Below are 27,096 nucleotides of genomic sequence, written 5' to 3' on the forward strand. Positions count from 1 at the left end.
CTTTAAGACACACCGTAAGAAACCTACCTTCTTTCAAATTCGCTGTCATCTGATCATATACCTCCTTATGTGGTTCAGTGTCAAACTTTGTTTTATAATGTTTTTGTGAATTGCCTTGACAGTGATTTAGGAAAGTGAGCTTGAATCAATACAAGTCCAGGCAAGATTGCATCTTTGTATCAAAAACAAGAGGAGAACATTGGAAAGAAAACTAAAACCATATTTGTAAGGAACTCTCCAGAACAGCACATGATGTCTTGAGGTTGTTTGGCTATACAGTCTCAAGATTGAAAACACTGTAAATATTGACTTAAGTAATTGAAGTATTTCATGCATGAACCATAAACAAGCAAACTCAACAAAATAAATTCTTCCCCAAAGCCAAAATGCAATACAGATATTTTCTATTTTCAACTATTATGGAATACACTGTGGATACAGCTGTTTATGCAGTGAAGGAATTCAAATATGATTTAAAGATCAATGTACACCTTTACAATCCTTTTTTTTCAAAAAGTGATCAAGGTCTGCATAAAAGTGATGTGGGAAGCATAAAATGATGACATATTAGTTTAATTTCTACATTCAGAGTAAAATTATGCCATTATCAGGTTCAAATGCATTCAGAATTCCAGTCCTATCTACATTACAGTCTTTTGCTGGAAACAGGGAAAAAAAAAATTCAGATCAGGAAGCAGAATCAGAAATATTGTTTGGGTTGATAATCTTCATCAGAACCTTCCATCAAACCAAAACACTGTTTCTCTCCTCAACCTTCTGAGTTTTCTTAACTTTTATTTTGTTCTTGAGATTTCCAGCATCCGCAGTATTTTCCTTTGTAACAAGTTTCTTTGAACGTGTGCTCTAATAATAAAAATTTTAACTTCAATGTCAACTTTGAAACATTGTCTTTCATTAAAATGTATATTTTATGTCCATTTGGATTGTTCACATTACTAGCTGTACAATATATCAGATTTTGTTACAAATTTATTGCTCACTTTATTTGTTGGTAACACAATAGAAAGAGTTCATGAGATGGCTCAATAGGCAAATTCCTAATGTCTAATGTAAACTGAGCCAACATTAAACAGGAATGCCCCAGATTCAATCTTTCATGTTCACCTAGTTAACATAACTCATACAAGGTATTCAGTAGATCCACAATTAATAGCTTGGGCTTCAGACTGAGAATGTGAACTTGCCTGTGCTTTCATCACCAATTATTATGTGAAATTTGTATTTTGATTACAAGCAGACGTTACAGAGTTGTACAGCACAGAAGCAGAACGTTCGGTCCAACTCATCCATGCCAACCAGATATCTTAAACTGATCTGGTCCCATTTGCCAGCATTTTGTCCATATCCTTCTAAACCCTTCCTGTTCATATACATTCAGATGCCTTTCAAATGCTGCAATGAGATCAGCTTTTTTTGGCAGCTCATTCCATCCATGCAGTACCCTCTTCATGAACATGCTGCCCCTCAGGTCCCTTTTAATCTTTCCCCTCACATCTTAAACCTATGCTTTCTAGCATTGGACCCCACACTCTGGGGGAAAAAAGACCTTGGCGATTCACCCGATCCATGCCACTCATGACCTTTTAAACCTCTAAGGTCACCCCTCAGCTTCCAATGTTCCAGGGAAAAAAAGGCTTCTCCCTCTCGCTCAAACCCTCCTAAACTATGACAATACTCCTTGTAAATCAACTGTGTTGCCCAACACAGCCTAATAACTGATTAGGAACATGGGACTGGGATATCATAGCAATTACAGAAACATGGCTCAGGGATGGGCAGGACTGGCAGCTTAATGTTCCAGGATACAAATGCTACAGGAAGGATAGAAAGGGAGCCAAGAGAGGAGGGGGAGTGGGGTTTTTGATAAGGGATAGCATTACAGCTGCACTGAGGGAGGATATTCCTGGAAATACATCTAGGGAAGTTATTTGGGTGGGACTGAGAAATAAGAAAAGGATGATCACCTTATTGGGATTGTATTATAGACCCCCCTAATAGTCAGAGGGAAATTGAGAAACAAACTTGTAAGGAGATCTCAGCTATCTGTAAGAATAATAGGGTGGTTATGGTAGAGGATTTTAACTTTCCAAACATAGACTGGGACTGCCATAGTGTTAATGGTTTAGATAGAGAGGAATTTGTGAAGTGTGTACAAGACAATTTACTGATTCAGTATGTGGATGTACCTACTAGAGAAGATGCAAACCTTGACCTACTCTGGGAAATAATGCAGGGCAGGTGACTGAGATGTCAATGGGGGAGCACTTTGGGGCCAGCGACCATAATTCTATTAGATTTAAAATAGTGATGGAAAAGGACAGACCAGATCAAAAAGTTGAAGTTCTATATTGGAGAAAGGCCAATTCTGACAGTATTAGGCAAGAACTTTTGAAAGCTGATTGGAGGCAGATGTTTGGAGGTAAAGGGATGGTTGATAAATGGGAAGCCTTCAGAAATGAGATAACAAGAATTCAGAGAAAGTACATTCCTGTCAGGGTGAAAGGGAAGGCCTGTAGGGATAGGGAATGCTGGATGACTAAAGAAATTGATGGTTTCGTTAAGAAAAAAAAAGGAAGCATGTGTAAGGTATAGACAGGATAGATCGAGTGAATCCTTAGAAGAGTATAAAGGCAGTAGGAGTATACTTAAGAGGGAAATCAGGAGGGCAAAAAGGGGACATGAGATAGCTTTGGCAAAGAGAATTAAGGAGAATCCAATGGGTTTTTACAAATATATTAAGGACAAAAGGATAACTAGGGTGAGAATAGGGCCCCTCAAAGATCAGGAAGGCAGCCTTTGTGTGGATCCGCAGAAAATGGGAGAGATACTAAATGAGCATTTTGCATCAGTATTTACTGTGGAAAATGATATGGAATATATAGAAAGTAGCAAAATAGATGGTGACACCTTGCAAAATGTCCATATTACAGAGGAGGAAGTGCTGCATGTCTTGAAATGCATAAAAGTGGATAAATCCCCAGGACCTGATCAGGTGTACCCTAGAACTCTGTGGGAAGCTAGAGAAGTGCTGGGCCTCTTGCTGAGATATTTGTATCATCGATAGTCACAGGTGAGGTGCCGGAAGACTGGAGTTTGGCTAATGTGGTGCCACTCTTTAAGAGGGTAGTAAGGTCAAGCCATCAAACTGTAGACCAGTGAGTCTGACATCAGTGGTGGGCAAATTATTGGAGGGAATCCTGAGTGACAGGATGTACATGTATTTGGAAAGGCAAGGACTGATTAGGGATAGTCAACATGGCTTTGTGCTTGGGAAATCATGTCTCACAAACATGATTGAGGTTTTTGAAGAAGTAACAAAGAGGATTGATGAGGGCAGAGCAGTAGATTAGATTAGAGATTAGATTCGATTACTTACAGTGTGGAAACAGGCCCTTCGGCCCAACAAGTCCACACCGACCCTCCGAAGAGCAAGCCACACAGACCCATTCCCCTACATTTACCCTTTCACCTAACACTACGGGCAATTGAGCATGGCCAATTCACCTAACTTACACATTTTTTGGACTGTGGGAGGAAACCGGAGCACCCGGAGGAAACCCACGAGACACGGGGAGAATGTGTAAACTCCACACAGACAGTTACCTGAGGCGGGAATTGAACCCAGGTCTCTGGCGCTGTGCCACCATGCCACCCCACGGAATACAGAGAAAACTAGCCATTTGGATACAGAACTGGCTCAAAGGTAGAAGACAGAGAGTGGTGGTGGAGGATTGTTTTTCAGACTGGAGGCCTGTGACCAGTGGAGTGCCACATGGATTGGTGCTGGGTCTTCAACGTTTTGTCATTTACATAAATGATTTGGATGCGAACATAAGAGGTACAGTTAGTAAGTTTGCAGATGACACCAAAATTGGAGGTATAGTGGAAAGCAAAGAAGGTTACCTCAGATTACAACAGGATCTTGATCAAATGGGCCAATGGGCTGAGGAGTGGCAGATGGAGTTTAATTTGGATAAATGAGAGGTGCTGCATTTTGGGAAAGCAAATCTTAGCAGGACTTATACACTTAATGGTAAGGTCCTAGAGAGTGTTGCTGAACAAAAAGAGCTTCTCGTGCAGGTTTATAGCTCCTTGAAAGTGGAGTCACAGGTATATATGATAGCGAAGAAGGCGTTTGGTATGCTTTCTTTTATTGGTCAGAATATTGAGTACAGGAATTGGGAGGTCATGTTGCAGCTGTGCAGGACATTGGTTAGGCCACTGTTGGAAAGTTGTGTGCAATTCTGGTCTCCTTCCTATCGGAAAGCTGTTGTGAAACTTGAAAGGGTTCAGAAAAGATTTACAAGGATGTTGCCAGGGTTGGAGGATTTGAGCTATAGGGAGAGGCTGAATAGGCTGGGTCTGTTTTTTCTGGAGCTTCAGAGGCTGAGGGTGACCTTATAGAGGTTTACAAAATTATGAGGGGCATGGATAGGGTAAATAGGCAAAGTCTTTTCCCTGGGGTCGCGGAGTCCAGAACTAGAGGGCATAGGTTTAGGGTGAGAGGGGAAAGATATAAAAGAGACCTAAGGGGCAACCTTTTCCACACAGAGGGCAGTATGTGTATGGAATGAGCTGCCAGAGGAAGTGGTGGAGGCTGGTACAATTGCAACATTTAAAAGGCATTTGGATGGGTATATGAATAGGAAGGGTTTGGAGGGATATGGGCCAGGTGCTGGCAGGTGGGACTAGATTGTGTTGGGATACCTGGTTGGCTCAAATAGACGGGTTGGATCAAAGTGTCTATTTCCATGCTGTACATCTCTATGAGTACAGCTATGTTGCATTTGGTGGCCAATATTTGACCTACACATCAGCAGCCTTCAAAAGAAATGGGGAAACCAGCAATAGGCTCCTTACTGAATTAAATCAAATACATATTTTCCAAGCCCTCGAAATTCATACTGCTTGATTCTTAAAGTGCAGGAACTTGCTAACATCTGTCCACTGACAGTTCAACCATGTACACCTTCCATAATTTCACACAAAAGAATGCTTTCCCCTCCAACCAATAGATCCAACTGGTGTAGTGTTACAGCACTGGGTTAGTTATTCAGAAGCACAAACTAATGTTTTGGGGACATGGCTTCAAATCCCGTTACAACAGCTGATGGAATTTGAATTAAATTAATAAAAATCTGGGACATAAAGCCGGTGTTTGTAATGATGACCACTGAAAACCCCATCTGGTTCAACAAAATCCTTTAGAGAAAAGGAAGCATAGCTACCTGAGCCACACTTAGCACCCAACTCTTAAGTGCACTTTGTGGCCTAGAATGTCAGTTCAAGGGGCAATTAGGGACAGGCAAATGTTAATCTTTTTTAATCATGCCCACAATCCCATGAAAAAAAAATGAAAGTTCAATGGGATGTAGGAAAATCTGGAAAGATGTGCCTTTAGTGAAGTCAAACCAAGGAAATTTAAAGTTTAGTCATTCTTGAAGTACTGCCAAAAGCAGGCAACCACATCAAGGACACCCTGACTTAAAGCAAACTGCCATCAGAAAGCACAAGTCAACAAAGAATCTCACAAGTTAGAAGAACACAGAAGGGTAACATGGCTCATTTAAAGAAAACCGGGGGGGTGGGGGGTCGGCAGGACAAATGACTCCAGGGGTAAACACAATCAAACACCATCTGGGAACCAGAGACTATAAACCGCCTGGGATGTCCACCAGCTATTCTGAATTGCTTATCATTTGTAACATGTTACCAAATACAGTGCAGCACAGCAACATAATGTATTCTAATACACTAATCACGAGCGAATGTCAATAAAATGTTATTTTAATATACATTATGTATGTCAAGCTCGAGAAATTACCATGATTTAAGAACTTGTCAATGAATAACTTCGTTTTAAAAATTCTGACAAAATTACCAACAGCTACCAAAGTGAGCACCCCAGTGATTAAAAGAGTTCTGCTCAGTTTGCAGTCTCCAAAGTTACAACCAGCCAGCTGGTTTGTATGCGAAGTGGCCTGCGGTTAAAAAGAGGAAATACCAAGGAATTTAATGCAGTCGCAAATGGGCCACTTTACTTCCGACTGAGGTCTCAGTTCAAAGGCAATCCTGCCCCACAAACAATGCTTTCGGGGGCATTCGGTCATTCATCACTACACCCACACTGCCTTGAAAATAATGGCTCCCCACAGATTTCTCCTTTCAAACAGTATATTTTTTTAAAAACTGATGCCACAATCTTGTCGTCTGAACCTCTCCAGATTACACGATGTGCAAAGGGAAATGAAACTAGCGAAGGAAAACGGTTACACTTGTTGCTAACACTTTGATCAATCGAAGGTAAAAAGGTCGAGATTTATTCATTAAAATAACAAAAGGCACCGTATCACTCAACAGGTCAGGTCAAGTAACTCTCTGGGGATAAAGGAAACCTCCTGATGACTGACTGCGCTGTTAACAGCGAATCAGTCTTTAATACAAACCAGTTCACTGATTGCCAGTTCAGATGCTGTTAAACCACAAACAAAATGCAATGACAACCCCTTGGCTTTCCCTCTGTTTCCAACCCATTAAAAGTAGAGATGATCCTTCTCACTTCCATGGAAGCTGCCCTCGGATTTACTGATTCACTGAACAAATATCGCCATCCAAAACAAAACTGGTCCACAACCAGCTCAAATGCAAAGAAAATTCCAATCAGATATCTCTCTCTCTCTCTCTCTATCTCTCCCGCAGTTTTTTCACGATCTTAGCAAACCCCCCCACCCCAACTCCGCAAATAAAAGTTTTTAGAAAGGAAACTACTGGTCTCCCACACAAGAAACCCCTCAGCTTACTTTGGAGGGACACAGCAACGAGCCCCGCTGCTTGGACCTGGCAGCAGCAACCTTGTTCCCGTGCTGGAAAATCAAGCAGAAAGTCAGTAGCAAAAAGGAAACTTTCAGCCAAGCTGCCATCGTCCCGATCCCATCGGCAGCTGCCACTGCGCATGCGTGCCCGCCGCCCCCCTCCCCGCTTGCTGCTCAACTGAGCTTCCTGCCTTTCCCACCTGAGGCAGCTGCACAACACAACCAGACAGACCCCTTCAAACAGCAATCTCTCCACTGCGCGCCCACATTGTGCTTGCAGTCTTTCGTGTTGCTGCTTCAAACGAGGTCCCCCCCCCCCCCAGGTGTGTGTGTGTGTGTGTGTGTGTGGTATGGTATCAGCCGTGGCTCAGTTGGTACCACAATCACCTCTGATTCCCCAGGTTCCAGTCCCACTCCGAGGCTCGGGAGGAAAACTCAAGATTGCAAGCTCAGTGCATCAATGACAAAAGGCTGCACTGCCAGGTTTGCTGTCCCCCTTCCCCCAGAGATGTTATAGTGATTCGGTTGGGAATGGATGTAAAAGACCCCGTGAGGCTATTTAGAAAACGGCTAGGGGAGTTTTAGATTAGATTAGATTAGATTACTTACAGTGTGGAAACAGGCCCTTCGGCCCAACAAGTCCACACCGACCCGCCGAAGCGCAACCCACCCATACCCCTACATCTACCCCTTACCTAACACTATGGGCAATTTAGCATGGCCAATTCACCTGACCTGCACATTTTTGGTATCCTGGTCAATATTTATTCTTCAAAGAATAGAATAATAATTTGGATGTTATCACCTTGCTGTTTGTGGGAGTTTGCAGAATACAAATTGGTTGTCCCATTTCATCCATTACACCATTTCAAAAAGTACTTCACTGTCTGCAGCAAGAACAGAAAATTGCTGGGGAACCTCAGCAGGCCAGGTAGTATTTGTAGAGAGTGAAACAAGAGTTAACATTTCAAATCCAATATGCCTGTTCGGAACTGGAAGGGCCTGGTGGATGGAGAGGAAGAGGTGGAGGAGTGATTGTAACTGATGGTGAGGGCGCCCAGACCAAAAGACAAGGGGAGTGCTTATGGTGGTAAATGAGTAATCGCACGCAACATAGGTGTAAATGTGTTCACCTAACAGTAAAGCCAATAAGACAAACAAGACCTGGAGACATCCTCAAAATGGATGATTTGAAATCATGCTATGAAGTTGTTTAACTCCTCTGAGCCCACTTTTCAAGGCCCCAGTCACAATAAAAGTGGTCATTAAAAGTCTTGTATAAGCTTTTTTTCCACTGGCTCCACATTACGACTTCCTTAATAGTTTATGTATAGGGAGGCACAGTGGCTCAATGGTTAACACTACAGTCTCACAGCCCCAGGGACCTGGGTTTGATTCCAGCTTCGGGTGACTGTGTGGTGTTTGCACATCCTCCCCAAGTCTGCGTGGGTTTTGTCCCACAGTCCAAAGATGTGCAGGTCAGGTAGATTGCCCATAGTGTCAGGTGCATTAGTCAGAGGGGAATGGGTCTGGGTGAGTTATTCTTTGAAGGGTCAGTGTGGACTGGTTGGGTCAAATGGCCTGTTTCCACACTGTGGGGAATCTAATCTACCCCCTCCCTCAATTATTTTCATTAATTCCTAACCCAAATTTTCATCTTCCCTCTTTCACATCTTTTAAAGTCACAGTTTATCCCCAATTTTATAATCACTTCTGATTCAGGGAACTCAGTTGCACCTACACCACTAATCCAGAGTTGGCTTGAATCTTTTGATCTAGTCAAAATCCCTTTTCCAAAGCAGATCACAAAAACAGTTGCCCACCTACTTTTCTAGGACCTTTCCAGCTGGATTTCCAATGCAGGATACACCACAATAGAAGCAGTATAGCAAAGCATGTTGGCAGCATCAGTGTTGATCCTTCAGGAAGCCACACCCTTTTTATAATAATAATTTCCCTGTTCCTGTCAGCATACTGGTTATAAGTTCCAAATATACTTGATAGACACTTAAGTTCTCTCAGTAAGTACATCAAGTAGGAGAGGGAGTAGGGTGGAGGAAGGGACAAGGTGACATGTAGGTAGGTGAGAGTCAATAGGATGCTATGTGGGTTTTGGATAGCATGGAATATGGATGAGGAAGTACAGGTGGCAAGTGGGAGAGAGATGGGTGAGTTAGTGCAGGTGGTAGGTAAGTGGGTGATGTGTGATTTGACAGGTGTTGGGCTGGGCACGACAGATGTCTGGGAATGCACAGGAGTCCTGGTATCTGTAGGATGGAGGTCAGTGTGAAACATTGTTTGTCAGACTCCTCAATTTCATATTTAGCCAAGATCGAAGTAGGTTTTAATCCCTTTAACATTTTCTGTCCAACTATTGAGGTTAATTAAATTAGAACTCTTAACTCAGAGTCAATGACTTAGAGGGTTCCAAATGCTGAGTAATTGGCCATCAGAAGTTTAAATGTCTCAGACAATTACTAAATAGTCAGAGGGTTGGGTATTCTGAAAGTTCCTAATGCACATATTTCAAAGTACAACCAGTCTCCAAGTACCTAGAGACTGGAAGATCTGGGTCATTATTCTTATTCCTAAAAAGTCCTAAACTTATCAAGGTAACCTATTTTTATCCCTAATATCTTAAAAATGAACATGATAATGTGTAGTACCTCTGAAGTAACATTTCTTCATGTAATATAGAATGGAAATTATTGCATGAGCTTCTGTTGGATGGAATTTGGAACACCATTGAAGAGGGTCTAGGTCAGAGAGAAGCTAGAGTTAAGGAATGTATGAGGAATGTTGCCTCTGCCCACTTTCACCAAGTCAATCTGCCTTTCAAATCTTCAGAGTGCCTACCAACTCTCCATGTAAATATATTGAAGTGAGGGTGTGTTGAAATCTAAGCAGTTACACTCGCAACAGGCAACCTCCATAGGTGAACAGTATTCTAACTATAAAGCCAACTCAATATCTAGGTTCAAACATGACAATTAACCATTTTTTGTTGACAATTAACTACATTTTTGAGAACCACTGTCACCTATGGGATTGCGCCTGTGGATGAAGTCCTTCTTTCTCCAGACAAGGTATAAAACAAGGTTATCAAATGAAAGAAGAAAAAAACTTCCATTTATATAGCATCTTTTATGACCACAAAAATCTCAGTGCTTTATAGCTGTCAATTTTTGTTTCGCAAATATAATCACTGTTGTAACACAAAGTGCAGTACCCAAGTTTTCACACCGTACCTTCCCACAAACAAACAAACAATTCAATAATGAACAGATAATCTGTTGTTTTTGTGGTGTTGATTAAAGAATATATGGCAAGGACAACTGAGCATAACTTCCCTGCTTTTCTTCAAAATAACATCCACCTCAAATACAGATGAGATTTAACAGTTCCATCTGAAGGACAGCATTTCTAACAATGCACCCTTTCATCAGCACCAAGTTTGAATATTAAACTTTATTTTTGTGTTCAAGTCTTTGAGTGGAGCTTGAACCCACAATCTCTGACTTATAGGGGTGATTACTATCATCTTCACTGCATTTCAAAATTCATCACACAGCTCATTTGTTGCTGACACCTCCATTGATGCTTTTGTTATCTTCAGACTTGACAATTCCAAAGGTCTCTTGATAAACATCCCATCTTGCGTTAGTTTTAGTTTATACAAAAACATCTAAAGACTCTATCCTGATTTGCCCATCATCCCTGAGCTCGATGTTAGCCCCTGGTTCACTAATAAATTTTAAGCACCAAATCTTCATTCTTAAAACCATACATAAATTTACCCATCCTATATCTCCAACTTCCTTTAGTTCTGAAATCCATTTATGTCCATCCAACTCTAGCCTCTTATGCACTCTCACCACTAATAACAGTGCCTTTAGCTATCTATGCAGTGAGCTTGTAATGTCCTCTGAACTTTACCATCTCTCCACTTCTCTCATTTTCTTTCAAAGGCACCTTTAAACTTGCCTGCCTCATTTTTCCTTTTTTGGCTTGGTGCCAAGTTTTGTTTAATTACACTTTTAAGTGTGTTGAGGCATTTTACAACATTAAAGACATAAGTAAATTGTTCTTGCTGCCTGTTGAAAACCCCTTGAATTCTATTAATATTTAACTTCAACAAAGCTGCACTTTTTAATTAATTTTCTTTTCTTCATTGAACAGGAGCATTACAGCCTTGGAATTAACCACGGTTAAATATGAATGGTCAGCCTTAAATTATTGAACATTAGTTTATATCTTAATTCAGTACATTGAAGGCAAAAATAAATATAGCATTGGCATTGTCCTTGACTGTGCTACAGCTACAGTAAACACAAGAAATCTAATATGAAGACCATTAATGTGTGCGTGTACGGGGCAGCAAACAGTCATAATCCAATTCAATTTAATTCAATTAATAATGAGGGCAAAGTTCAGGCACTTTGTAAATGCTAACTGAACCCTAAAATAGGATTACATCTGTTAATTCCCTCCCAGTGATTTGTTTCTTTTTCTCCCATCCAACACAGTTCCTGCATTTGAGGATTTCCTTCTTATTAAATAATGCAGTAGATGGACCGCAACAAAAGAGAAATACGGAATAGGAATGATCATTAGACACATGATTTTTGCCTTCACAGGTAAGGCAGACAAAATACCTTTGAAAAGAATTGCGAGGGAATACTGATAAATAATATTGGTGTAGTTAGGTAACTACTAAAACATAACAATGAATATCCCTATTTGTTGAGGCGACATTGTCTATACTTCTTTAGAGTTTCTGTTCAAGTGTTCACAGCAGGGAATGCATGCAACGTTGCTCTTTGCAAAGGAAATGGTTGTTTGCTTTAGGCCTGAAAGCAAATCACCATCCTTGAAGTGAGTATGCTTAGAAACATATTAAATTGGTGGGGTCAGAAGCATGTAAGCCATCATCACAAACAAGGTGCAAGTGATTGCCTGCCTGTGATTCTGGCACTGTCCCAACATAACAAATTTGATGCCATCCTGCCACACCTCAACTAGACTTAAAGCAGGAGCGCATCAGAAGAATTGTAAAGTGCATAAATATGAGGGAGTTTAAATATCAAACAGCAGATGTACATTTTGTTACAGATCAGGAACTTTTTTAAAAAAAAACTATGCATTGCTCAACTAAAGCCTGAACTAGTTAAGCATTGTAGTTTGGCAAAGATTTTAATGATTTGTGTTTAATATGCCTCCTTAAAATATATTATTATTAATGACGTATTTCAATATTAAATTGTCTTTAATACAATGTTTGTTTTCACTTCTTGTGAGCAACTCAGTGACAGTTTTGAACTGGGATTTAAACGTAGCTGAGACAGAACAATGAAACTTCACTCTCCAACAATAATTTGGGCATGACTATAAAAGAATTCCATGGCACTTTTCAAAAAAAAGTCTGTTTTTGGTAATGTTGGTTCAGGATACCAAGAGCAATCCTATCTGGGTATTTATCTCATTGCTTTCGATATCTACAACTTAGCATATTCTTTTCAACACTACTATAGTGACTAAAGCTCAGTAAAATTTGTTCGGCTGTAAATTGTTTTTGGATATTCTAAGGTCGTGAAGGTGAGACTTGAAGGCAAGACAATTTTTCTTTTTCATTTATATCGTAACTGTAGTTTTAGAAATGGAACAATGTTTCATATGTGGCAAAGTTAAAGAAAAATAGATGTTACATCAAAAAGGGAGAGATTGGGAAAAGCAACAAAGTTCATATGAAAATGATGGCCTGAGGTTTCCTCAGTTCAGGTATTCTTTCTGTAAATCTCTGTCTCTTTTTATCTTTTTTTAAGTCAATCCTTCCTAATATTTCTGATTTGGCACAGTGGCAGATGGTATTTGTTTACAATCCTGTGAAGCAGGATGTTTTACCATGTTAAAGACATTACACCAATTCAAGTTATTGTTAGTAGAAGAAAAGTTTAGGAAAGGAATTCCATTGGATTAGGGTCAAATAAAGGCATCAATAGAAGACCAAATGAAGGGCTGATACACAAAATAGAGGAGGTCAAAATGTGTAAAGGGATATCAAACTATCTGGATGATTTGCATGCATAGAATAGAATTAACGTGCACAACCCAACGGAAGAGAATTTCCGGGATAATGAATTCAATTGAATTGAATGAGATTTATTGTCACATGTACTCAAATGAGTACAGCGAAAAGTTTGAATCAACACTTACAAAAGGTAAGTACAGTAGGTACAGTTTCTTCAATTACAGCCGGTCAGGCAGCATCTGAGGGGCAAGAGAATCGACATTTCAAGCATAAGTCCTTCATTAGGAATTGCGAAATGTCAATTCTCCTGCTTCTCAGATGCTGTCTGACCTGCTGTGCTTTTCCAGCACCACACTCTTCGACTCTGATCTCCAGCATCTGCAATCCTCACTTTCTCCTTCTTCAGTTACAGATTACTTACAGTGTAACAATGTCTCAGTACTCAGTGCCATCTAAATATAAAGTTCCTAGGTACAATCCTTAGTTACAGAATAGAGAAAAGAAAGAAAAAGAAGTTATATTACAGCTAAACTGGTGCTATTTCATTGTGGGATTAGTTGGGCATCTTTCCTCTGACCCTCCATCCTGGATGCTAGTGAACCCTGCAACTTCCATCCTGCCATTTACCCTTCTCAGGAATAGAACAGTGAGACCAAATGAAGGCCCAAATGTTTTTTCAGCAGCAGCCACCATTCCCAGTTGTAGTGCTAATAATGGGACCAGGCTTTCCATCATACAGAAGGAAGTGAATGTCCTGATGTAGTCAGGATTCCCAGTGACTGCACTCCCATTACTAATTAGAAACTTAATTCCCTTGGAGTGCTTGGAGATTGGGACAGCAGGGATGTCAACAGTATTGTTGACAGATGATTTCTTGAATAAATTATGCTTATAACATAGTGGTAAGTCCACACAGGGATTCAAAGATCATGATACAGAATTTAAATGTTATGTACTGGGGATGGAAATCAATATAAGTCAATAAGGACAGCACTGGGAAACTTATTGGGACTTAGCAAGGATATTCATTTTGGAGATTCTGTGGTTGAAGGTGAGGTAATCAGCTAAGGTGACATCAGAAATGCAAGAGTATGGGTGGGGATCTCACCATCAGCAAAGCAGATAGGTGAGCAAATCTGATAGGAAGTTGAAGTTATCCAAGAAGTCTTAGATGTTATACAAGACAGTTACTCCTCAAAAGAGTTAACTGACATGAGATAAGCTCTGCCTGTCCAGATATAAAGGGACTGTTCCTTGATAGAGCTAAGCAGCGTTTGGTCAGAGTTATAGTGTTAAATCTGCGTAGCTAACAGTAATACATGCTTACTCCTAAATCCAGTCTAAACTGCTGAGAGAGACTATCAGTTAACTTAGTACCTAAAATGCTAACTATATTACATCTACATAATCAACCGATGCTGTTGAGCAAGACTGAAGCTCCCTAGTGCCAATTACTTTGTGTGGCCATTGTTCACCATGTGGTATCAGTAAATTAGAATAAGAAGGTTTGTTAACTATGAAATTATCCAAGAAGTCTTAGATGATTCAAGTGGACATGAAGGGTAAAACATTCAGGACAAAAGAGTAACTAGGGAGAGAATAGAGCCCCTCAAAGATCAGCAAGGCAGACTATGCGTGGATGCACAAGAGATGGGGAAGATACTAAACAAGTAATTTGCATCAGTGTCTGTGTTGATAAAGCAGAGTTAGCATTTCCAGTCAGTGACTCTTCCTCACAGTATGGATGAGGACAGGGTCTGCAGGGAGGATGGTCAAATTGAAGCCATTCAAGTGGGGGAGCTCACAGAAAAATGATAGCAGTAGGGGATTCAATAATTAGCGGGGCAGATAGTATCCTTTTTGAGCAGGATCGAGACTCCCACTCATTTTGCCAACCTGGTGCCAAGGTGAAGGACATCTCAAATCAGCTTGAAAGGATACTGGAGAGGGCTAGGGAGGATTTAGTTGCCGTGATTCATGTTGGCACCAACAACATAGGCAAGAAGTTCCTGTTTGGGGAATATCAGGAATTAGGAACAAAACTTTTTTAAAAAGACCTCAAAGAATTATTACCTGAGTCAACTGCAAATTGGCAAAGAGGTAGGGAAGTAAATATGTGGCTAAAAGAATAGTACAGGAAAGAACGTTTGCAATTCACAAGGCACTGACGTTGGTATTGGGATAGGAGGGAAGTATACCTTCAGGATGAGTTCCATCTAAACCAATCTGGGACAAGGATCCTAGCAGAAAGGCTAAACAAGGATGGTCACAAGGACTTTAAGCTCGTTAAAGGGTGGCAGGTGGGGAGGGCTCAGGAGAGGTTATTACATTTTCCAGAACTGTTAATAGGACAGAGAGTATGGAAAAGGTCAGGTAAAGCAGCTAAGGGGACAAGTATGAGAAGGGGGGCAGTCAACATAGGACTGAGGGTGGTCTACTTCAAGGCATGCAGCATATGAAACAAAGTAAATGAGCTTGCAGTTCAGATTGAAATAGAGATGTGGCTGTAAGAGGGACCGCAAAGGAGAAAAAGACCTCAATGTGAGTTACTTACAGGCCCCTTGGTTACAGTCAGGATGTGGGGCAGAAAATAAATCAGGAGAAAGCATGTAAGAATGGCACTATTACAGTAAACATGGAGGACTTAAATTGCAGGTGGACTGGAAAAAATTAGGTTGATAGCAGATCCCAAGAAAAGAAATTCATGGAATGTCTATGAGATTGTTTTTTTGGAGCAGTCTGCTATAGACTGCTTTAGGGAACAGGGAATTCTAGATTTGTTGATATCTATTGAGGTAGACTTGATTAGGGAGCTCAAGAAGGAGGAGGAGGTAGAAGGCACTGATCACAATATAATATAATTCACTCTGCAGTTAGAGGGAGAAGCTCATGTTACAATTGAGAAAAGGCCAGAGTTCATTGGAAGGAGAGCCCAGCATGGGAAGACAGTGGAGCAGTAAAGGCAGGAGTTTCTGGGGGTAATTCAGGAGACACAGCTGAGGGGAGAGTCAGGCAACCATGACAGACAAGTGAAGTCAGGGACAGCATAAAGCCAAAAGGACAAAATATACAGTGTGATGAAGATGATCAGGAAGCCTTTAAAACCAGCAGAGGATAACTTTTTTTAAAAAGCAATAAGGGAGGAAAAGATGAAATATGAGGTTAAGCGAGCTAGTACAGGTCGTTCTGCAATAATGCAACAGTTGTGTTCCTCTGCGCTGTAGAAAATCATGCAATGGAAAATCACGCCATAGAAGATTGCCAATAGAAAATTGCTATACCCGTTCAGTAGAAAGTTTGCGTTATCCAAACAATGTCCATAATTCGTCAATCATGTTATAACCAATTTGCATGATGAAATGCATGTTATAGCAGAATGACCTGAAATATAAAAGAATATTGCAAGAGTTTTGTTTTAAGACATATGGGAAGTAAGAAATTCATGAATGGACATTGGACTTCTGGTCAATGAGGCTGGAGAAATCGTAATAGGGAACAAAGAAATGATGGAGGAACTGAAATGTATTTTATGTCAGTCTTCACAGTGGAAGCCACCAGTAGCATACCAGAACTTCAAGAGCATTAGAGGGCAGAGGTTAGTGTAGTGCCTATCACTAAGGAGGAGGTGCTGGGGTAGCTGAAAGGTCTGAAGATGGATAAATCATCTGGCTAGGATAGACTACCTCACAGAGTTCTGAAGAAAATAGTTGAGGAGACAACTGAAACTTTGATGATAATCTTTCAGGAATTGCTGAAGTCAGAGAGGGTCCCAGAGGAGTGGAAAATAGCTAATGTAACACCCCTGTTTAAGATAGGAGAAAAACAGATGGGAAATTATATGCTGGTTAGCCTGATCTCAGTCATCAGGAATATCTTGGAGACCATTATAAAGGATGGGACTATGAATGACATGGAAGTGCATGGTAAAATAAGATTCAGTCAACATGGCTTCATCAAGAGGATGTCATGCCTGACAAATGGGTTAGAATACTTTGAAGTAATGAAAAATTTAGACAAAGGATAGCCAGTGGACATAATCTACATGGATTTCTGGAAGGCCTTTGACAAGGTGCCATACAGGAGGCTGCTAAGTAAGAGAAGAGCCCATGATGTTAGGGGCAAGGTATAGGCATGGATAGAGGATTGGTTGACTGGCAGAAGGCAGAGGGTAGAGAAAAAGGGGTCTTTTTCATAATGGCAACTGGTAACTAGTGTAGTTACACAGGGGTCACAGTTGAGAACACAATTATTCACATTATATAGCAAGGATCTGGATGAAAGAACTTAGGGCATTGTTGTAGATGACACAAAGATAGAGGGACAAGTAATGTTGAAGAAAAAGGGAGGCTGCAGAAGGAGCTGGACAGGATAGGAGAATAGGCAAAGACGTGGCAACTAGATGCAATGTAGGAAAGTGAGAGGTTATGCACTTTGGTAGTAAGAATACAGGCATAGGCTATTTTCTAAATGTGGAAAGACTTTGGAAATCTGAAGCACAAAAGGATTTAGGAATCTAAGTTTAGGATTCTCTAAAGGTTAACATAGATGTTCATTTGGCAGTTAGGAAGGCAAATGCAACGTTATCATTTATTGAAAGGATAAGAATACAAAAACAAGGACATAGTACTGAGCTTGTTTAATGCACTGGTCAGAATGCATTTGGAATATCGTGAGCAATTTTGAGTCCTGTATTTAAGGAAGAGGTGCTGCCCTTCAAAGGGGTCCAGAGAAGGTTCACAGGAATGATACTGGGAATAAAGAATTTGACATATGAGGCACAATTAAGGACTCTGGGTCTGTACTCGATGGAGTTTAAAAGGATGGTGGTGGGGGGGGTGGGGGGGGGGCGGAGTCTGATTGAAACTTACAGAATACTGAGAGGCCTGGATAAAGTGGATATGGAGAAGATGTTTCCATGAGTAAGAGAGACTAGGACCCGAGGGCACAGCCTCAGAGAAGGGACGACTCTTTATTACTGCAATGAGGGAGAATTTCTTCAGCCAGAGGGTAATGTATCTCTGGATCACATGACTGCTGAAAGCTATGGTGGCAGAGTCATTGAGTGTTTTTAAGACAGAGATAGATAGGTTCTTGAATAGTAAGGGAATCAAAATTTACAGGGAGAAGGCAGGAGAATGGGATTGAGAAATATATCAATCATGAGCAAATTGCAGAGAAGACTCAATGGACCAAATAGATTAATTAGGTTCCTGCACCTTATTAAGACAAAGCTGGTTGGGGTCATACCTGGCATGTAAGAAGATTTCCACACCAGGACATCTCTACAGGAGTTCCTTAGGGTAGTGTCCTAGGCACAACCATGTTCAGCTGCTTCATCAATGACTTTTCCTGCATCAGAAAGTCAGAAGTGGGGATGTTTGTCGATGATTGCACAATGTTCAGAAACATTCATGACTCCTCAGATACTGAAGCAGTCCATTTTCAAATGCAACCTGGACAATATCCAGGCCTGGGCTGACAAGTAGCAAGTAATATTCACACCTCACAAGTGCCAGACAATGACCATCTCCATTCAGAGACAATCTAGCCACATTGTGTGAGGGAATTCTTGTCTCACAAAGTTGATTGAATACTTTTGAGGAAGTGATGAAGGTGATTGAGACACATAGGGCGGTAAATGCAGACTACATAGATTTTATTAAAACATGTAGGCTGGTCCAGAAGATCAAGTCACATGAGACCCACAATGAGCTAGTAAGCTGGATACAAAGATTGGCTTGATCATAGAAGGTGCAAGGTGGTTGTGGAGGGAATTTGTTTTGCCTGGTGATCTGTGACCAATAGTGTTCTGCAAGGATAAATGTTGTGATTGCTGTTTGTAATATATACATTATATAAAAATGATTTGGTTAAAAATGTAGGTGGTCTGCTTAGTAAGCTTGCAGATGACAAAACAAGTTGGCATTTTGGCGAGTGAGGAAGATTGCCAAAGGGTCAGCAGGATATAGGACAGTTGGAAAGATGGGGAGAAAAATGGCAGATCAAGTTTAACCTGGACAGGTGTGAGATGATGCAGTTTGGGAGATCAAATGCAAGAGGAAATTAGACAGTAAATAGAGTCATAGAGATGTACAGCATGGAAGTAGACCCTTTGGTCCAACCTGTCCATGCCGACCAGATATCTCAACCCAATCTAGTCCCACCTGCTAGCACCCAGCCCATATCCCTCCAAACCCTTCCTATTCATATACCTATCCAAATATCTTTTAAATGTTGCAATTGTACCAGCCTCCACCACTTCCTTTAGCAGCTCATTCCATACACGTACCATCCTGTGTGTGAAAACGTTGCCCCTTAGGTCTCTTTTATATCTTTCTCCTCTCACCCTAAAACCTATGCCCTCTAGTTCTGGACTCCCCAACCCCAGGGAAAAGACTTTGTCTATTTATCCTATCCATGCCCCTCATAGTTTTGTAAACCTCTATAAGGTCACCCCTCAGCTTCCGACGCTCCAGGGAAAACAGCCCCAGCTTGTTCACCCTCTGCCTATAGCTCAAATCCTCCAACCTTGGCAACATCCTTGTAAATTTTTTCTGAACCCTTTCAAGTTTCACAACAACTTTCTGATAGGAATGAGATCAGAATTGCACGCAGTATTCCAACAGCGGCCTAACCAAAGACCTGTACAGTGGCAACATGACCTCCCAACTCCTGTACTCAATACTCTGACCAATAAAGGAAAGCATAGCAAACGCCGTCTTCACTATCCTATCTACCTTCGACTCCAATTTCAAGGAGCTATAAACCTGCACGAGAAGGTCTTTTTGTTCAGCAACACTCTCTAGGACCTTACCATTAAGTGTATAAGTCCTGCTAAGATTTGCTTTCCTAAAATGCAGCACCTCACATTTATCTGAATTAAACTCCATCTGCCACTTCTCAGCCTATTGGCCATCTGGTCCAGATCCTGTTGTAATCTGAGGTAACCTTCTTCGCTGTCCACTACACCTCCAATTTTGGTGTCATCTGCAAACTTACTAACTGTACCTCTTATGCTCGCATCCAAATCATTTATGTAAATGACAAAAAGTAGAGGGCCCAGCACCGATCCTTGTGAAAGATATAAAAGAGACCTAAGGGGCAATGTTTTCACACAGAGGGTGGTACGTGTATGGAATGAGCTGCTAAAGGGAGTGGTGGAGGCTGGTACAATTGTAACATTTAACAGGTATTTGGATAGGTATATGAATAGGACCCAGCACCGATCACAGGCCTCCAGTCTGAAAAACAATCCCCCACCACCACCCTCTGTCTCCTACCTTTGAGCCAGTTCTGTATCCAAATGGCTAGTTCTCCATGTATTCCATGAGACCTAACCTTGCTAACCAGTCTCCCATGGGGAACCTTGTCGAACGCCTTACTGAAGTCCATATAGATCACATCTACTGCTTTGCCACCATCAATACTCTTTGTTACTTCTTCAAAAACTTCAATCAAGTTTGTGAGACATGATTTCCCACGCACAAAGCCATGTTGACTATCCCTAATCATTCTTTGCCTTTCCAATTACATGTATACCCTGTCCCTCAGGATTCTCTCCAATAACTTGCCCACCACCGATGTCAGGCTCACTGGTCTATAGTTCCCAAGCTTGTCCTTACTACTCTTCTTAAAGAGTGACACCATGTTAGCCAACCTCCAGTATTCTGGCACCACAGCTGTACTATTGATGATACAAATATCTCAGCAAGAGGCCCAGGAATCACTTCTCTAGCTTCCCACAGATTTCTAGGGTACACCTGATCAGGTCCTGGGGATTAATCCACTTTTATGCATTTCAAGACATCCAGCACTTCCTCCTTTGTAAGATGAACATTTTGAAAGGTGTCACCATCCATTTCCCTACAGTGTATATCTTCCACATCCTTTTATACAGTAAATACTGATGCAAAATACTTGTTTAGTATCTCCCCCATTTTCTGCGGCTCCACACAGAGGTCGCCTTGCTGATCTTTGAGGGGCCATATTCTCTCCCTGGTTATCTTTTTGACCTTAATGTATTTGTAAAAACCCTTTGGATTCTCCTTAACTCCATTTGCCAAAGCTATTTCATGTCCCCTCCTGATTTCCCTCTTCTGTATACCCCTACTGCTTTTATACTTCTAAGGATTCACTTGATCTATTCTCTTTATACCTTACATATGCATCCTTCGTTTTCTTAACCAAACCCTCAATTTCTTTAGTCGTTCAGCATTCCCTATACCTACCAGTCTTTCTTTTCACCCTAACAGGGATTCTTGTTATCTCTGATAGGACCCTTAGGCACATTGATAGATAGAAGAATTGTAGAGTGCAAGTCCATAGCTCCCTGAAAGTGCCATTACAAGTGGATAAGGTCCAAAGATGTACATGGTCGGTGGATTGGATATGCTACATTGCCCATCGTGTCTAGGGATGTGTAGGTCAGGTGAGTTAGCCAGGGGAAATGCAGTGTTACAGGGATAGGGTAGAGGTTTCAGTCTTGGTGGGATGCTTTTCCAAGGATCAGTGTGGACTCAACGGACAGAATGGTCGGCTTCCATACTGTAGGGATTCTATGATTATATATAGGTGGTAAAGAAGATTACTGCATGCTGTCCTTCAGCAGTTGGGGTATTGAGTATAAAAGTTGGCAAGTCATGTTGCAACAAATCATAGAATCCCTACACTGTGGAAACAGGCCCTTCGGCCCAATAAGTCTACAACGACTCTCCAAAGAGTAACCTACCCAGACCCCTTCCCCATATTTACCCCTAACTAATTCACCTAACCTACACATCCCTGAACATTTTGGGCAACTTAGCATGGCCAATTCACCTCTTTGGACTGTGGGAGGGAACCAGAGCACCCGGAGAAAACCCACACACACGTTTGGAGATTGTGAAAACTCCACACAGTCATCCAAGGCTGGAATTGAACCCGTGCTCCTGGTGCTGTGAAGCAGCAGTGCTAACTGCTGAGCCACTGTGCCACCCCAAAAGTTAGGGCATATGTGGAGTATTGTGTGTTGTTCCAGTCACCACACTATACAATGGATGTGGAAGCTTTGGAAAGGGTGCAAAAGATTTACCAGGACACAGTCTGGATTGGAGTGTATTAGGTGCAAGGAGAGATGGGACAAACTTGGATTGTTTTCGCTAGAGCAGACAAGGCTGAGGGGTGACCTGATAGAAGTATATAAAATTGTGAGAAGCATGGATAGGGAGATAATCAGTCTTTTTTTCTAATGTGGACATGTTAAATACTAGGGATCGTACATTTAAAGGTAAGGAGAAAATGTTTTAAAGGAGATGTTCGACGCAATATTTGTTTTTTACATATAAGTTGGTTAAGTGCCTGGAATGTGCTGCTGGGGCAGATGGTAGAAGCAGATACAATGACAATGTTTAAGAGGCATTTAGTCAGGCATGAACAAGCAGGGAAAAGAAGGATATGGACCATGTGCAAATAGGATTAGTTTAAATGGCATTATGGTCAGTGCAGACATGGTGGGCTGAATGGCCTGTGTGTTGTTCTGTGTTTATGTTAAAATGAAATAACTGTTGGTTGTCTCAGGTTATGAATTGAGTCTAGAGCACAACTATCCACAATCCATTTGACAAAACGAAGCAGTTATACTCAAAAGCTACAAGGATGTTTGTTTGTTTGTTTTGGTGCTCTTCTGAATTTAAAGTTAAGGCACATTGCTGAGACACAACATTCTTTTACTTTTGGCTTTTCTCTGCTTGATCTGGAAATGCTTGATGGTGGTACAAGACATATGAAATTAGAAGCTCAATTCACATCTTGATGCCAATAAACCTTCAGTGAAAAAATGTCTTTTAACAAAAGGTGCATCTGCAGTCCTCACTTTCTCCTTAAGCAATTCTGCTAAATATTACATAGCACTTTTTTAAAAAAAATAAGGGTCTAGTGATTAAGCTATTTGGATTAAAAACTCATTTCTCTCCAATGGTCATGTTATGTACCTCATCTTGAAAACTTGAGACAGAAACTTGGATTTCTATAGCACTTTCATAATCTCAACCTGTTACACAGCCATGGTTTAGATGCTGTTGAATTTGTATATAAAAGGCTGCACAAAGAAACAGTAAGGTGAAACTAACTAGATAATCTGTCTTAATGATTTTGGTTGAAGACTAAATGTTAAAGATATCAAGAGAACACTACTACTCTTCAAACAGAAGGAAAGGTGACAACTGTAAATCGATGTTGTTTTGATTGTGATAATGTTATTTTAAAAAATCATCTTACCAATGTCATGATAAAACACTTCACTTCATTACATTACTTAAAGTTTCACCTAAAAACCTGAGTCACAGCATATATTAATTCTCGTGAATATGGAGACATTTCTAGCATAGATTCCCCTACGGTTATCGTTTGATCAGCCAAGAGATGCTATACTTACAGCTGGTGGGCTAACCATTATTATTGCTCTCTTTGGCTAAAGAGAAACAAAAGTCTCAGCTTGGAACAGACAGACCTGAGGCTGACCAGAAGAAGTCCAGTTTGAGTGACAGCATGCTATGGGACTTGGAACATTCTATAATCTTATTTGGAAGAAGGTGCCTCATGAAACACTGCTGGCCAAATTACAACATTTACAGAGGTCTTCAAGAACCATTAAAAATGATTGAAAGGAGGATTAACAGTGAACAAAATCCTCCAAGACAGTAAAATACAACTTTACCACATTTGATACCATTCTCTAACATATTCAAAAAGATGAAGGCAAACAGATACAAAAGATGTAATTGAGAACATTCTCTCAAGAACATCAATGATAAGATAACCTGAAGCAGATATTATGTTAAACTTTGCAAAGGTGTCAGTGAGTAAATGTGACAGCTCTATTCATTCACAGATATTATATTACCAATAAACGTCAGAAAGAAGGGAACTAACTCCAACACATCTCTGACTAATTATTTGCTATATGATGTGACAGGTTTGCCAAGGTGAATAAGTTGTATAAAAATAGCCACTGCAAAGGCAAAGCATGTTTGATACTTTATTTAAACTTGAAGAATTGGTAGGTGGACATTGGCAAGGCTGGTATGAGAGGTGTGGGTAAATGAGAAATTGAGGTTAAGCAGTTCTGGAAAAGCACAGCCAATCAGGTAGCATCAAAGAGCAGGAGCTTACAAGCATAAGCTCATCATCAGGAATGGGTTGGGGCTGGGGGGTTCCAAGGGGGCTGAGAGAGGGAGGGAGGAAGGTGGAGCTGGGAATGTAGATGAGGAGCAGGAGAGTCAACGTTTCAAGCAAATTCTCTTCATCAGGAATGTGGGGGGCTGAGAGATAAATAGGAGGGGGGTTGGAGCTGGGGGGAAGGTAGCTGGGAATGCGATACATAGATGAAGGTGGGGGTAGAGGTGATAGGTTGAAGAAGAGAATGGAGCAGATCCACCCTCCTCTCAGACCTATCATTTTCACCCCACCTTCAATTCCATATCATATTCCCAGCTACCTTCCCCCCAGCTCCAACACCCCTCCCACTTATCTCTCAGCCCTCTTGGCCCCCCACATTCCTGATGAAGAGCATTTCCTCAAAACGTCGACTCTCCTGCTCCTCAGATGCTGCCTGACCAGCTGTGCTTTTCCAGCACCGTACTTTTCAACTGATCTCTAGCATCTGCAGTCCTCACTTTCTCCTTAAGCAATTCTGCTAAATATTACATAGCACTTTTTTTTCTGACTTATCACAGGCACCTTGTGATCTTCCAACTTCTATAATTTTGACCATTTTGGTCCAAACTCCATTGGTTGGGTGGTTGATCATATAACACAGAATTGGCCTAGCTGTCGAATGTCAGATCTGTTTGAATATTTTAAAGTTCCACTTCCTGTCCTCTGTGCCATGTAACATTCCAAATACTGCAAAATTATCCTGAAAGGAAAGTTAAACACCCCTAGAAGATACAACTTCCTTCAACCATCCTCACTTTAAGAGGTGTTTCCTGTGTCAGCTAGGGAACGAAGATTCCAAAATCAAATGGGACAGATTTGGACTATGCCCTAAAAGAGGCAGACAGAATTGTATAAATGGCCATGGTTTCTGATGCAGGCATCACCCATCACTTTTGCTGGCTGACCAATTAAATGCTTTCAATGTGGAGCCAGTAGTACAGGTCAAAGCTAGGCTAGCTATACTAAGGACCACAGATCATGACTGTGCCAGAAAGAAAAGTCCTGGAGTTTTAGGGCATAAGATACTGAAGTCTAGGAAGGGAAATGGAAGAAGAGATGTTGGGGGTAGATATTAGAAGGCAAGAAGGAGAGGTGGCTGGAGACAATTTGGCAGGGCTGCCTGTGATGGACATTGTTAAACTTGGATCCCGTGTTGTATACTCAACCGCCCAACCATTGGAGTTGGGACCAAAATGGTTAAATCCAAGTTTAACAACCTAGCAGAGACTAGCTAACACAGCAACAAATCAGATCCTCTCAAAGTCTAATTCAGTTGTTCACTAGAAACTCACTAAACCCTAACACTTATTGTTTACATGTTATTGTAAAGACAGCAACTATCTATTTTACTGCTATCTTAAGCCTGTGGTCAACCAAGTTTCCAACCCTTTTTTCGCTGGAGTGTAGGAGATTGAGAGATGAGCTTAGAGGTTTAGATGGTCATGTGGGATATAGATATTGTGAATGGCAGGTGTCTTCTCTCTAGGGTGGAGGATATCAAGACTAAGGGGCATATTTTTAATGTGAGGAGAAAAACTTTAAAAAGACTTGAGGGGCAACATTTTAAAAAAATGGTTAGTGTGTGAAATTAACTTTCAGAGGGAGTGGTGGATGAGGGCACAATTACAATGTTTAAAAGACATTTGGAAGAGTACATGAATAAGAAATGTTTGGAGTGAAATGGACCAAGCACAGGAAGGTAGGACTAGTTTAGTTTGGGATTATGATCATCGTGGACTGGTTGGACTGAAGGGTCTGCTTCCATGTTCAGTGATTCTACGTTACAAACCTCCATTGCAGAGAAGCTGCCTGCTTGCTGACAAAACTTAGGTATAGAGAAGCAGGACTGGCCTATATGTAGTTCAAAAAAGCATTGAGACTTGGGAAGGAAATGGATAGAGAATCCCAAAGATTCACAGTAAGGGTGTATTTTGTTCAGATAATTGACTGCCAGATAACACAGTTTAGCCAACCACCAGGACCTTGCAATCTTGTCCAGACAATCCGAAATTCAGATAATCAATGCTGGATAATTGAGGTTCCTCCGAACTCACCTGCTTAAATTTGTATCATCCACAAGTTTAGAAATATTACAACTGATCCCCACGTCCAAATCATTGATAAATATTTTGAACAGCTGGAGCCCAAGTATTGATCTTTGCAGTACCCCACTAGTCATAGTTTGCCAATGTGACAATGAATGAGGAAATTAGTCCCAAAGTTTTGTGCTTGTTAGCTAGTCCTTAAATCATGTTGATTTTGGAGTGCAGGTCCATATCTCCTTGAAAGTAGAGTTGCAGGTGGATATGATAGTGAAGAAGGTGTTTGGTATGCTTTCCTTTATCAGTCAGTGTATTAAGTACAGGAGTTGGCAAGTCATGTTGAGGCTGTACAGGACATTGGGTAAAAACAATGATTGCAGATGCTGGAAACCAATGTCTAGATTAGAGTGGTGCTGGAAAAGCACAGCAGTTGAGGCAGCATCCAGTGTACAGAACATTGGTTAGGCCATTTTAGGAATATTGCGTGCAATTCTGGTCTCCTATCAGAAGGATGGTATGAAGACTGAAAGGATTCAGAAAAGATTTACAAGAATGTTGCCAGGTTGGAGAATTTGAGCTATAGGGAGAGGTTGAATAAGCTGTGGCTGTTTTCCCTGGAGTGTCGGAGGCTGAGGGGTGACCTTGTAGTGGTTTATAAAATCATGAGGGGCATGGATAGGATAAATAGACAAGGTCTTTTCCCTGGGATCGGGAATCCAGAACTAGAAGGCATAGGTTGAGGGTAAGAGGGGAAAGATATAAAAGAGACCTAAGGAGCAACTTTTTCACGCAGAGAGTGGTGAGTGTGTGGAATGGGCTGCCAGAGGAAGTGGTGGAGGGTAATACAATTGCAACCTTTAAAAAGCATCTGGATGGGTGTATCAATAGGAAGGATTTGGAGGGATAAGGGCCAGGTGTTAGCAGGTGAGACTAGATTGGGTTGGGATATCTGGTCGATATGGACGAGTTGGACTGAGGGGTCTGTTTCTGTGCTGTACAT

General features: G+C 41.1%; 1 protein-coding gene across 1 annotated transcript in view; it reads right to left on the reverse strand.

The window, feature by feature from the left end:
• il17rd (interleukin 17 receptor D) overlaps positions 1–6,958 on the reverse strand; it is a 98,781-nt gene extending 91,823 nt beyond the window's left edge. The window contains exon 1 of the mRNA XM_072582336.1: positions 6,822–6,958. Coding sequence (XP_072438437.1) covers positions 6,822–6,941 — 120 coding nt within the window. The 5' untranslated portion in view covers positions 6,942–6,958. The remainder of the gene's footprint in view (positions 1–6,821) is intronic.
• Positions 6,959–27,096: the final 20,138 nt, after the last annotated feature.

This window comes from Chiloscyllium punctatum, chromosome 12 (genome assembly GCF_047496795.1).
Source record: "Chiloscyllium punctatum isolate Juve2018m chromosome 12, sChiPun1.3, whole genome shotgun sequence".
Classification (NCBI taxonomy): Eukaryota; Metazoa; Chordata; class Chondrichthyes; order Orectolobiformes; family Hemiscylliidae; genus Chiloscyllium; species Chiloscyllium punctatum.